Source organism: Macaca fascicularis, chromosome 7 (assembly GCF_037993035.2).
Source record: "Macaca fascicularis isolate 582-1 chromosome 7, T2T-MFA8v1.1".
Taxonomy (NCBI): Eukaryota; Metazoa; Chordata; class Mammalia; order Primates; family Cercopithecidae; genus Macaca; species Macaca fascicularis.
This window is the reverse complement of record NC_088381.1, coordinates 144,044,925-144,057,455: the sequence shown is the minus strand read 5'-3', so window position 1 is coordinate 144,057,455 and position 12,531 is coordinate 144,044,925. Positions and strand designations below refer to the sequence as shown.

At 50.3% G+C, this 12,531-nt stretch overlaps 1 protein-coding gene across 6 annotated transcripts in view; it reads right to left on the bottom strand.

Annotated features, from left to right (window-relative positions):
• Nucleotides 1–9,440: 9,440 nt before the first annotated feature.
• Nucleotides 9,441–12,531, bottom strand: part of IFT43 (intraflagellar transport 43) — a 99,240-nt gene continuing 96,149 nt past the window's right edge. For all 6 annotated transcript variants that reach the window (XR_006699901.3, XR_012416011.1, XR_012416010.1 and 3 more), the window contains 4 exons: nucleotides 10,841–10,913; nucleotides 10,480–10,555; nucleotides 9,893–9,955; nucleotides 9,441–9,724 (listed from right to left, as the gene is read on the bottom strand). Coding sequence is in view for 2 of the 6 variants with exons in the window: in XM_045397592.3 (XP_045253527.2) it covers nucleotides 9,605–9,724; nucleotides 9,893–9,955; nucleotides 10,480–10,555; nucleotides 10,841–10,913 (332 nt within the window). In the remaining 4 variants the exon portion in view is untranslated. The remainder of the gene's footprint in view (nucleotides 9,725–9,892; nucleotides 9,956–10,479; nucleotides 10,556–10,840; nucleotides 10,914–12,531) is intronic.

Here is a 12,531-nt window from a genome sequence, read left to right as displayed (position 1 = left end):
ACCCCCAGCAACTTCCTCTCCAGTTCCTTTGAAGTCAATCCTTGCCCTGCTCCACTTCCCCAGGTTGGTTAATTTCTGTTCCCTAAAGAGCTAAATAATTTTTTTCCCCCTTTGCTTAGTTCTCCTACTAAGTGCCATCTCCCCCATCTACGTAGCCTCAATCTCCACCCAGAGAGGCACCTTCCTGTTCAACCTGTGTTCTACTGCCTTTGTCCTTAAAACTGCAAGACCACGTTGGAGGGCCTTGTGCCTTAGGGATGGTGGGGAGCTGTGCTTCCTCTCCTCTCAGAACAAGCCAGCCCCTTCACAAAACCCACAGTAGCCTCTGCTCTGCCATCAGAGCATGCCCCGCCCCGTTCTGCCATATCAGAGAGGTGGCTTTGCTTCCCGGCACCTGCCCCGGCGAGGTCTGGGGTGCAACTGCTTCTACCTCTCTTCTCCGACATCCAGAGGTGACCCCCAGATCCTGAGAGGCAACACGTGTCACTCTAGAGGGCAGGAACCTCCTGTCTCCTGGCAGGCCTGGTATGTCACGATATCCCTTGTTCTCTGCCCATAAAGCCACCAACAGAGGCTGTCCGTGCCCTACCTCGGCAAGAAGACACCAAGCTGCCTTCTGCTCCTGCTGAGAGGAGGCCAAACTCTCGCTGAGTGCCCCCTGAGGGGCTTCCAGCGCCTCCGTTTTAGGCCTTCTCAGGTGGATTGGATTCCACGTTGGCGCTTACCTGAATGAGAGAGGGATCTGCTACCAGCCCCGCTACCAGGGATCCCTGACCTGAATCTCACCCACACACTAGGGTTCACGAGCCATCTGGCTTTGGAGGCGAGCCCGCTCCCTATCCCTGTAACAGGCTGTGTCTTCTCAGCCCTGGCCAGGAGTCGTTGCCCCCTGAGCCTAGCTGCGCCACCACCAGCTCTCCGTTTGGCTCATCTGGGAAGCAGACACCAACGTGGAGTTGGAAGTGCAGGAGATTTACTGAGGGTAGTTTCTGGGAAAGATCAAGGGGGAGGGGAAGGAGGAGGAGCAGGAAAAGCCTTCTGGTGGTGATGAGGGTCTGAGGCCTGAGAAAGGGGAGAGGGCAGGAAGGAGGACTGGAGGGCAAGTGTCTCAGACAGCAGCACAGCTTGGAGAAAGTTCTGGCCTCCCAGTGGGGAGCGCGGTGCAAAGATTACAGCAGAAAATCCTGTGCTGGCCAGAAACAGTGAGCCCTTGTACCACCGCCGTGTTTAGTCACAGGCTGGGAAGCACACGGTCTTAGCCTGGACACGGAGCGGCCTGTGTAGAGATGCTGCTGGCTGCTAGGTGGCCCCCGAGGCCTTTTTATAATGCCTACACCTGCAGAGGCCAGAGAAGGAAGAAGGCAAACCTCCCACCTTTCCCTGTGACTGCTGAGCATGGGACACCTGGCAAAGGGTCCTGTTACTGGTCCTCTAAATAGCCTAGGACTCTACTTCAACTCTTGTTAGATGTGTGCCAGACACAGAGTTAGGCTGATCAGAGGAGGAGAACCCGTGGTAGGGAAACTGGGCCTTCTCCACAGCTTACATGATGTGAGGTTAGATGGCAGGCAAGGGCCCTGGTTACTGACAAAGGATGCTGGCTTTTGTTAGTAACCACACTCCAGGCTCAGGAACATGACCTTGGTTGGGTAAGTGTCATTGGGGGACAGAATCCTCACTGGCAAAATGAGAGGGCTGGGCAGGGGTCTTAAAGTGAATGCCTGCAGTGACCAGGCAGGAATGTGTCTGCGGAAGTGTGTGGGCTTCTCAACTGCTACTCATTAAAAGCTGTTGCTTCTCAGCTCCAGTCCGTAGCTGCTGTAAGAACGGCAGCTCCACAGTGACCAGATTCTCCCATTTTCTTGCTCTTTTTTCATTTTTTTCTTTTTCTTTTCTTTCTTTCTTTTTTTTTTTTTTTTTTTTTTTTTTTGAGATGGAGTTTCACTCTGTAGCCCAGGCTGGAGTGCAGTGGCACAATCTTAGCTCACCGCAGCTTCCATCACCCAGGTTCAAACAATTTTTCTGCCTCAGACTCCCGAGTAGCTGGAACTACAGGCGCATGCCACCACGCCTGGCTAATTTTTTGTATTTTAGTAGAAATGGGGTTTCACCGTGTTAGCCAGGATGGTCTCGAACTCCTGACCTCGTGATCTGCCCACCTCAGCCTCCCAAAGTGCTGGGATTACAGGCATGAGCCACCATGGCTGGCTGATCCTCCCATTTTCTAAAAGAAGCTGGAAGCTGCAATTAATTTTCTGGATAGAAATAAGCAGCCGAACTTTGGGAGCAAGCGGTTATTTTCCAAGGGAAGCTGGAAGTCTAAACCTTTCAGTTTTAAATGTTGATAATTAACAAAACAATTAAAAACAGTGCATAAGCCAAACCCAACATGTCCTATGAGTCAACATCAGCCTATGGCCTCCAGTTTGTGACCTTGGGGTAGATGTGCACTCGGGTCCGGTCAGGGCTTAATGGCCTGTGGTTTATGGTCAGGCACAACAAGTGACCACTGCCTGCCCATTCAGTGCGATCAGAGCTCATCTTCATTGAGTGCTCACTTTGTGCCAGACGCTTAATGAGCATCAGCTTAGCAAGTATCAGCTCATTTAATCATCACAAGAGCCCTGTGATTCAAGAATGATTTTCAGCATCACTCCACAGATGAGAAAACTGAGGCTCAAGGAGTTATGAGAACATACCCCAGGTCGTACAGCTGCGATGTGGAGGAGCAGAGATGTGAACCTGGCACCATCCCCATTCTCAGCCACCACACCCGCCTGCCTTGCTTCCTCTAGGTCGACCGTCAACTCACAAGGGACACTTCAGCCCCACGCAGCCCACATAGCCTCCAGGGAAATTCTGGGACTGGCACTTAAGAGGAAGTCCCCAAATTCTCGTTCATTCTCCATTCAGGGCTGTGGCTGTCTCGCCCCTCCTGTGCTGTCGCTTTGGGGACACACCTCCAGTCTGCTGGCAGGACGTGTGGCTGCTGGTCGGAATCTACCGCCACTAAAGGTCTGGAAGAGACAGCGTTTTGCAGGATTCTTTCTGGTCTTCTCCCAGCCCCTCCTCAGCCAGGTGTTTTCTTGTGGGGAGCATGGGAAGGGGATGCTCTCCCTCCTCCCCGAGGCAGCGCTGGTGGCTGCAGCTGCAGCAGCTGTTCCTGGGTGGGCTGGCCAGCCAGCGTTCGGTGGGAGCCAAGAGCCCCTGCAGCCCGGGAATTCTGGGCTAATGCTCAGTCCTGGCATGGTCCCCTCTCTCACTGACCCCTCCAGTCCAGGTCACCACGACAGATGCTGGAAACATATGCCGTGAATTAATTCACTCCGGCACAGCCACAGAGGAGCGGCTTCTTCCTCGTTCTGCTCCCACCACCCTTGCTTTCCGATTTCTGCCTCGCCAAGAGAAAAAAATCAAAGTTTTCCCCTTCCCTTGCTTCTAACACCCCCTCCACTGGGCCTTCTCTTCATTATCCTGAGCCCGCTGCCAAAGGCATTTGGCTCCTAGAGACTTCCTCACCCCCACATCCCAAGTAGAATCAAAGGGCCAAGAAGGAGCCCAGATGTCCCCCTTTCCAGCTTTGTGTCTCCAGATAGAGTATGCCCCTGTTCCTGGAACTGATGAGTGCTCGTTTCCTTTTCTTAAAGAAAGGTTGTCTCTCTGTTAGGGGCCAGAATCTCCCCACCCTTCTAGTCTTTCCTTATGTTTAACTCAAATCACTCCTGCTGCAATGAATTTCCTGGATAGAGACAAGCAGCTGAACTTTGCGAGCACGCAGTTTTGTTATTTCTCATCTTCATTCTTTCCTCTAAGGACGGGTTGGCAACATTTTTCTGCAAAGCGGCAGATAGCTAATATTTTAGGCTTTGCAGGCCGGACGATCTCTGTCACAACTAAGTTCTGCCCCTTGTAGCATAAAGGCAGCCATAGACAAGTGAGTTTTTGTAAACAAATGAGCACGTAAACATGCATGGCTGTGTTCCAGTAAAACTTTACAAGAACAAGTGGCCTTTGCTCTAAGCAAATCAGCCCCACCTCTGTTATTTCTTGGTGGGCGAAGTATTCCTCTCTCTCTCCTCCCATCTGTATTTTGCAGATCATGTGGGCTCTTTCACTCACACACTATTTCTTTGCTAGCTTGTGAGTTTCTCGAGGTCAGGAGTGTGCTTTATTTGACTTTGAACTCCTGGAATAGGCATGCAGTTGGATAGAAACGCAGTCAACACCCAGCTTAGACTGGAAGAGCTTACAGGCTAGTGGGGAATAGAGACAGATGAGGCCTATGTTCTCAAAGCAGAGATAAACTCAATGATAGGAAGAAGGCAGGGAGGGAGGAATCAGGAGAATGTGCCTCCCACAAACTCAACAGCAACGTTTGGAAAAATTAGGAACAGGAAACAAGAAAAAAGTACTTAACCCTGATATCCTAAAGAACCGAGGCCCTGAAAAACAGTTTGGCAGTTTCTTAAAAGTTAAACGTAAACATACCATATGACCCAGCAATTTAATTCCTAGGACTCCACCGAGGCGGAATGAAAACATCTGTGCAGCCAGGCGCGGTGCTCACGCCTGTAATCCCAGCACTTTGTGGGGTCGAGGCAGGTGGATCACTTGAGCTCAGGAGTTCGAGACCAGCCTGGCCAATATGGTGAAATCCTGTCTCTACTAAAAATACAAAAATTAGCTGGGCGTGGTGGCACACGCCTGTAATCCCAGCTACTCGGGACTGTCCAGAATCAGCAAACTAATGGGGCCAGAGAGCAGTTGCCCAGGGCTGCGGATGACAGCAGGAATTAACTGTAAATGGACACAAGGGAATTCTGTAGGATGAGGAAAATGTTCTAGAATAGGATTATGGTGATGGCTGCAGAAACCCATACATTTCCTAAAAATCACTAAATTGTACACCTTCAGTTGTATACTTTTAATTTTGTGGCACACAAATTTTATCTAAATAAAGCTGTTACAAATAACAAAACAAAACAAAACAGAACCTGATGCCAAGCCATCTTTCCATCCATGGCTGAGAAGTGATTCATGAGGGGAGATGAAGGTGATACCCCCTAGCAAACTGCAGACACTGTTGCCATAAACTGTCACTTTTCCTATGTTAACTTTTCGATCTTATCCAGTTCTCAAATCCAGCGACAGCAGTTGGCTTTTACTGGGGGCCACAATCCCAACAAGACAATACTAATATCATCCCATTTTCCAGATCAGAAAACAGGATCAGATCAAGCCTGTAATCCCAGCACTTTGGGAGGCCGAGACGGGCGGATCACGAGGTCAGGAGATCGAGACCATCCTGGCTAACATGGTGAAACCCCATTTCTACTAAAAAAATACAAAAAACTAGCCAGGCGGGGTGGTGGGCACCTGTAGTCCCAGCTACTCGGGAGGCTGAGGCAGGAGAATGGCGTAAACCTGGGAGGCAGAGCTTGCAGTGAGCTGAGATCCGGCCACTGCACTCCAGCCCGGGCGACAGAGCAAGACTCCGTCTCAAAAAAAAAAAAAAAAAAAAAAAGAAAGAAAAGAAAACAGGATCAGAAAGGGAAAGTAGCTTGCTCCAGGGCCCACAGCTACATGGCAGAGCTGGGACTGGAGCCCCATTCTGCCTGATTCTAGAACCTGTGCTCTTTGCCACTGTTACTTACTCCTATTCTCTCTACCTACCCTTTTCCCCATTGACTCTTTGACCTCAAGGAGAAAAGCATGGTGCTGCTTGGTCAAGCAAGGCAGAGTCTACGCTTCCATCTCTCTCTGCAGTAAACAGCACCTTGCATGCAGGTCTCCAGCAGCAATGAGCCCAGAAGCACCCTTACCTACTAAGCAGGAAGACCTTGATTTGTTCAAGTAACACATTTTGATCAAGCAACACTGAACAGGTGGTGGCATCACTTTCCAATGGGAGCATGTAGTTATAAAAGCCCGTCTGGACTGTCCTGGGGTTTAGCAAAGATGAGTCACCAGTCAAGGATAGAGATGACCTAAGCTTCAGCTGCTGGCCTGCCTGGATGAATTTCTGGCTTGAGCTCTTCACTCCCTGGGAGCCGAGTTCCTAGGGAGCACTCTGTGCAGGGGCCTTATAGTGCCTCTCTGACTGCCTGGTGCAGTGGGCACACCCTCCTTCCTGGCGGGGAGCTGGCAGCAGACTCCTAACCTCTGGTCTCTGACAGACAGAGCTCATTGCTCTCCTCTCCTGCAATGCAGCATCAATAGTTCCGCCTCTTCCAGGCCAAGGCATGAAGAGGCCATGCAATAGTTTGAGGAAGGTTTTCCATAGTCTGCCTGTCAAGCCCAAGGAAGCCTGAGAATGCTGTCATCACAGGAGGGAGGGGACCCCAGACACCCAGAGGCCTTTTCTGTGACAAGCCGGGCCTTAGGCAGAGTGAGCCAGAGAATCTTCTCTTTCCTTGTTACCCCCACCCCGGGCACCTTGACTTCCTCCAACAGGTCAGGCACATGCCTTCCTCCAGGTTTTTGCAAATACTGTTCCTGCTACTGAGAGCGCTGTTCCCTGGGCACCAGTCTCACTCCTTCCTTCACCTGGTCAGGTGTGTGCCCAAATGCTCCCTTCTCAGGGAGGCCTCCCCTGATTGCCCTACTAAAAAATCACAACACCCCTCCCCAGCACTCCCTTCCCTGTGCCAGCTTCATTTTTCTCTATAGTATTTCTTACCACCTGAGACACTATCTATTTTACTTTATTTGTCCATCTCCCCTTCCAGAATGTAAGCTCTATAAGGCAAGGGAGTTTCACCTGTCTAGTTCTGTATCTGGAGTGCCTAGACCGGAGCATGGCCTGAAGGAAGTGGTAATCAATTATTTCACAAAGTAATGAACTTCCCCGTCACAGCCCAGCCTATGAACGGCATCTCTGCAGTGACCATCCAATGCCAAAGACACCAGGGGAGATTTTGTCAGAGACCAGCTGGGCTACCCAAGCCTGCTCAGAGGTGACTTGAGCCAGTCTAGGAGAAACTGGTAAGGAACTGGTTAACAAGCCATGTATGGCAGAGAAATGGCAGCATTTCTTCACTTCATGCTCCCCCATGCCTGCACAAAACCATATTGCTGCTACCTGTGGATGCTTGCTGATTCTGTCATTGCCCTCTTGGGCCACCTTCCTGAAAGGCTCTCTGAAGTCAAGTATATGACACCGTTGGATGTAACCTAAGGCAGGTATTTTCCATGTCAGATGAGAACTGGGGGGGTCGTAGATTCTGGAACATCCCATTTCTCTGGCACCCTGAAGATATGATATGCAAATGCTGGGAAAAGGAAAACGCCCAGACAGGACGTGGCCAGGGCACAGGACAAGTGAAGGGAGACTCAGTCACATGTGGCCTGGACCTGATTTGTCTGAGCTCAATTTGCTCAACACGGAGCTGCTCCTACCCAGGTCTCACCGCCCTGGGGCCAGGACTCTTGAGCTCACCCATGCTGCCAGGCTTCACAAGAGGGGACTGACAGAAGCCCAATGCTCTGTGGTCACTCCACAGACAAGAGTGGGGGCTGGGGAGGGGGGTGGCTGTGGACTTCTTTCTCCCGATGAACTTGTAATTCTGTCTGCTATAAACTGGATTACTTTCCCAAGCTGAAGGCAGCAGGGGTAACAGAAACACAGGTGTTAAGGCGCTGTGGCATCAGAACTTGGAATTCCAGCTCTGCCACTCAGCTGGATAATCTTGGGCGATCTCTTAACCTCGCTCAGCCTCAGTTTCCTCATCTGTAAAATGGGATAACCACAGCATCTGCTTCACTGGGAGGCTGTGAGGATGAAACCTGATCATTCCTATGTGCTGAGCCCAGCACCTGGCATGCAGTGAGAGCTCCATGTTAGATCTCGTTGCTGCTGTTGTTGTAAAAGAAAGGGAGAAAGGAAGTCAGCCCCTAGCCACTTGCTCAGGTTGGCTGGAGACCTCCAAGGTTATCAGAGTCCTGAGGCAGTTGGATTTCCAGTAATTAAGGGAGTAGAAATACAGCCTTTCTCCTTTGGGTTTCAGAATGATGTAGACTCAAGCAAAACTAGCCTGGATAGAAACTTTTCAGTGGCCATGGGAATTATTCCAAAGAGGGGCTGCCTGGGCTAAAAGTGTGACTCTGGAAAAGGAGGAAATGGAACCCTAAAGCCACTAAATCCCCGAGTTTATAATTAACAGACAAGCGTTCACTCTGCCTGTTCCGGAGCCATGTGGCTCGCCGGGGAAGGGCACCGTAGTCACACAAAAATAACCCCCCAGTGGGTTTTTGATGTGTTGAGCCTCTTTGTTTTTCTGAATTTTAATGAAGAGCTTTCCAGGCAGGATAAGAGGAGCACTCAGCACTCCCTATGGCTGGGGAGTGGGCCTTAGTTAGCTGCTGCCAGCCTAACCCAAAGCCCCATCCAAGAGAAGCAGGCAGTGAAGGGGCTCTGTCCTCAGATAAAGTCTCAGGGAGGAAAAGAGAAAAACAAAAACAAAAGACATCTCTGTGCAGGAGAAGGGTGGGACTCTGCTCCTGATCTCAGCACATCTTGGAACCAGGCGGTTATAATACTTGCAGCAGTGGAGATGGCTGCCACGTACCTGAAACGATAAGGAGAAGGGAGGCCCAGGCTCCGTAAGAGAGGGCTTCCATGGAATTCTCAGGGCTGCTGGCTGGCCCCTTCCCATGAGAATCAGAAATGAGGCTCTGGGAACCTGTAGAAGCTTTTGGAGCTCAAGGCATGGGTTGCAGGAAGAGGGGAGAAAGGAGAATGTTTCACAACAGCCACCAAACCCTGATGCAAGTGAAGAATGGGTCTCCTTATCCGTCCCGCAGCTTCCTCCTGCTGCTGCAGCTGCCTGGAAGCCTATGATGCAGGTGGCAGTGCTGCATCACTAAGGTCACAAACAAAGGGTCCAGAGCACCCATGGGAAGGGAGGCCCCGCCCCAGAACCCCAGCGGGCAACTGTCTGCAACCTCCTGAGAAGTGAATACCTTTCAGCAGGAGTACCCACTCCTTCTCCTCCTGAATCAAACTCTTCCACATGCTCCACAACAAGGCCGCGAGTTTCGAGTTCCTATCAGCTGGTTTAAAAGTTCTCCTAGGCCGGGCGCGGTGGCTCAAGCCTGTAATCCCAGCACTTTGGGAGGCCGAGACGGGCGGATCACGAGGTCAGGAAATCGAGACCATCCTGGCTAACATGGTGAAACCCCGTCTCTACTAAAAAATACAAAAACCTAGCCGGGCAAGGTGGCGGGCGCCTGTAGTCCCAGCTACTCGGGAGGCTGAGGCAGGAGAATGGCGTGAACCCGGGAGGCGGAGCTTGCAGTGAGCTGAGATCTGGCCACTGCACTCCAGTCTGGGCGACAAAGCGAGACTCTGTCTCAACAACAACAACAACAACAACAAAAAAGTTCTCCTTCACTTGTGATACATTTTTCCAAGAAGGGACTGGAAAGAAATGGAGGAGATGGCACAGAATAAAGCAATTTATTGCAATTGAATTATCCAATGTGGTTGACTGAATATAAATATTTTTATTACAAAATATTCCAGGTAAAAATTCAGAGCTGCTTGCAAGCTTCTTTAGCTTTCAGCTCACTGCATTTCTTCATGTCTAGAGCATGGGTGATGGGCTCAGGTGTGCCTGGCCTGCCCCGCAGTGTCCTCCTTATCCGTCTGCAGTGGGTCCCACTCAGTGAGGACCTCTGAGGACACCTCAGTGAACAGATGGTCCCAGTCCCAGCCGACGTCATCCTGCCAAGAAGGGTTTCGCTGGGTAAGACAAAGAAAGGCCTTTTCCCTCAACTTTAGCTGACTCCTCCCTCCCATCCAGGCCTCAGGGAGGCACAGGCCAGCCCGGGAGTCGGCTGGTTATGGGAATGCCAGAGCTGAGAGATCGGGGAACTGCTGCCACCACTGTACCTCCCGGACTTCATGCTCTGGCGCCAGCACTTTGGTGAGGAGTTTCAGGTCGATCTCTCCATCCTGTGAATGCAAACAAAAAAGGTCAGCCTGAGGACCTTGAGGGCTTTCAGGCAACTCCTTCTCACAAAATCAGGATCAGTTTTTGTGTATCAGAACTTCCCAAACTGAGACCTGCAGGAATGCCTTCACAAGAGAGTAAAATCATGAATAAACCACATGCCCACTGAGAAATGAGGGAAGGCTATGCTTCCTACATGCTGGGCGTGATTTGGGGCAAAGGACCATACCAGGAGGGCAGAGCATGACAGCAGCATGTCCACAGGGACAGAGGGAAGTGGGGTGCCATCAGGTGCCAAGGGGGCAGCCAGGTGGGAGCCTGGCACTGAGAAACACTGGAATATGTTGGGTCCAGGGTTGCTGTGAGATGAACGAGGATAAAACCTGCAGCAGAGGTATGGGTACCAGGCAACCAGCCTCAGGGACTGGTGGAGGTGCTGTACGGCTTGGGAGGAACTGAGAAATCTCTACAGATTGGAGCCCGTTGCTTGGGGCCCGCCTCTCTATGCAGAAGTTGTTCCACTCACCAACGTCTGAATGGCTGAGTACCTCATGAGGTCATTGTCCAGGTCACGGTAGGTCATCACCCGCTTTATCTGGATGCTGAAGGAAAGAGAGAGCGAGAGGAGGGAACCCCAGGCAGGACCCATTCCAGGAGTGCTGCTGGGCCACTGTCCCCAGAGCCTTGTACACAGCTGGGGAGTAAATGGGATATAATGGGACCAGAATGGGAATAAAATGTCTTAACAAAATGGGAACCCTGGATGGAGTCCAATACCAGAAAGATCCAGATTGACATTGGGGGCGTCAAAGGTCCACTGTAGATGATATCTGGAGTGTATTAATTACATGTTCTTTGCTTCCCCAATCATATCTGATTTAACCTACCTGGGAGGGGCTGCCACTTGCAAAACAAAGTCTTCTTCCTGTACTTCCTCCAGATCCGGAATGATAGGAATATCTGCAAGGAGAGGCAGAAGCAACACTGTCTGCAGAACTCACAGGGATTGTGCCTGCTTCTCCACTTCTTACTCATTCCCCTTCAACACACCAGCCATGGGGCTGTGGGCTGGGGCAGGAAGGACACTCAGATACAAACCGGGGGAGGATCAAAGGTGGTGTTTCAGTGATGCCTGAATCCCAGGCCTCACTCCAGAACCTGCTGAGGTAGAACCTCCTGGGTAAGGCTCAAGCATCCGGATTTTTTTTCCCAGGCGTTCCTTGGTGATCCTGATGCATGTGACAGGATAGGAGCCACTATAGTGGATCTCCAAGGAGAAATGTAAAGAAATAAATGTAACAAAGGGCTTATTAGAGGAGAGGAAAGAAGAGGAACTGACAAGTGAGCCTGGCATGGTCAGGGACAGAGGAATTGAGAATGTGTAGTGCCACAAAGCGGATGTCGCAGTGAGTGCCACTCCTCATGACCCAGATCTCTATGTGCATTAGCCCCGGAGTGCAACCATCAGGGCCCTCAGCCTGCATCTCAAGGGCGTCTTCCACCTAATGACATAGGCTGACTCCCTGGGATCCAGGTCTCCATTCACCAGATCTAATGTAATCAGTGATGCTGATTCTACGATCATGCTTTTCTTGTTGTCTCAAGATTTTCCATCTCTGAACTCTCCAGACAATGTAAGAGGAGGCACGAGGCCATTTCTTTCACCAGTCCAACAAAATCATGCAAATAGAGAAACTGGGAAACCAGTCCATCCCTTAACTGTGGCAACTTGCTTAAGTGACCAAAAATCGTCCATGTTCTCTTGGGTCAACCTAACACCCTAAAGAAACATTTCCTTCTCCAAATGAGTATCACTGACTGGTTAAGAGATTTTGTTTTAAACAGTCAGGGGTGGGGGAGAAGAGAGAGATGGTGCAAGGAAAAAGGCCTGGTGGGGCGAGACAGTCCTGGAATTCCCAAAGCAACTATAAACACGGAAAGAAGGAAAAATCCCAAAGAGAGACTGGTGGAGACATCTTTCATTCTGCTTTCATGGATTGAATTCAATCTTAGCTTTACAAGAGGTGCAAAATCGTTTCAAGAACAGCTGAGGACACTTTTACACTGTTGGTGGGATTGTAAACTAGTTCAACCATTATGGAAAACAGTATGGCGATTCCTCAAGGATCTAGAACTAGATGTACCATATGACCCAGCCATCCCATTACTGGGTATATACCCAAAGGATTATAAATTATGCTGCTATAAAGACACATGCACACGTATGTTTATTGCAGCACTATTCACAATAGCAAAGTCTTGGAATCAACCCAAATGTCCATCAATGACAGACTGGATTAAGAAAATGTGGCACATATACACCATGGAATACTATGCAGCCATCAAAAAGGATGAGTTTGCGTCCTTTGTAGGGACATGGATGCAGCTGGAAACCATCATTCTTAGCAAACTATCACAAGAACAGAAAACCAAACACCGCATGTTCTCACTCATAGGTGGGAACTGAACAATGAGATCACTTGGACTCAGGAAGGGGAACATCACACACAGGGGCCTATCATGGGGAGGGGGGAGGGGGGAGGGATTGCATTGGGAGTTATACCTGATGTAAATGATG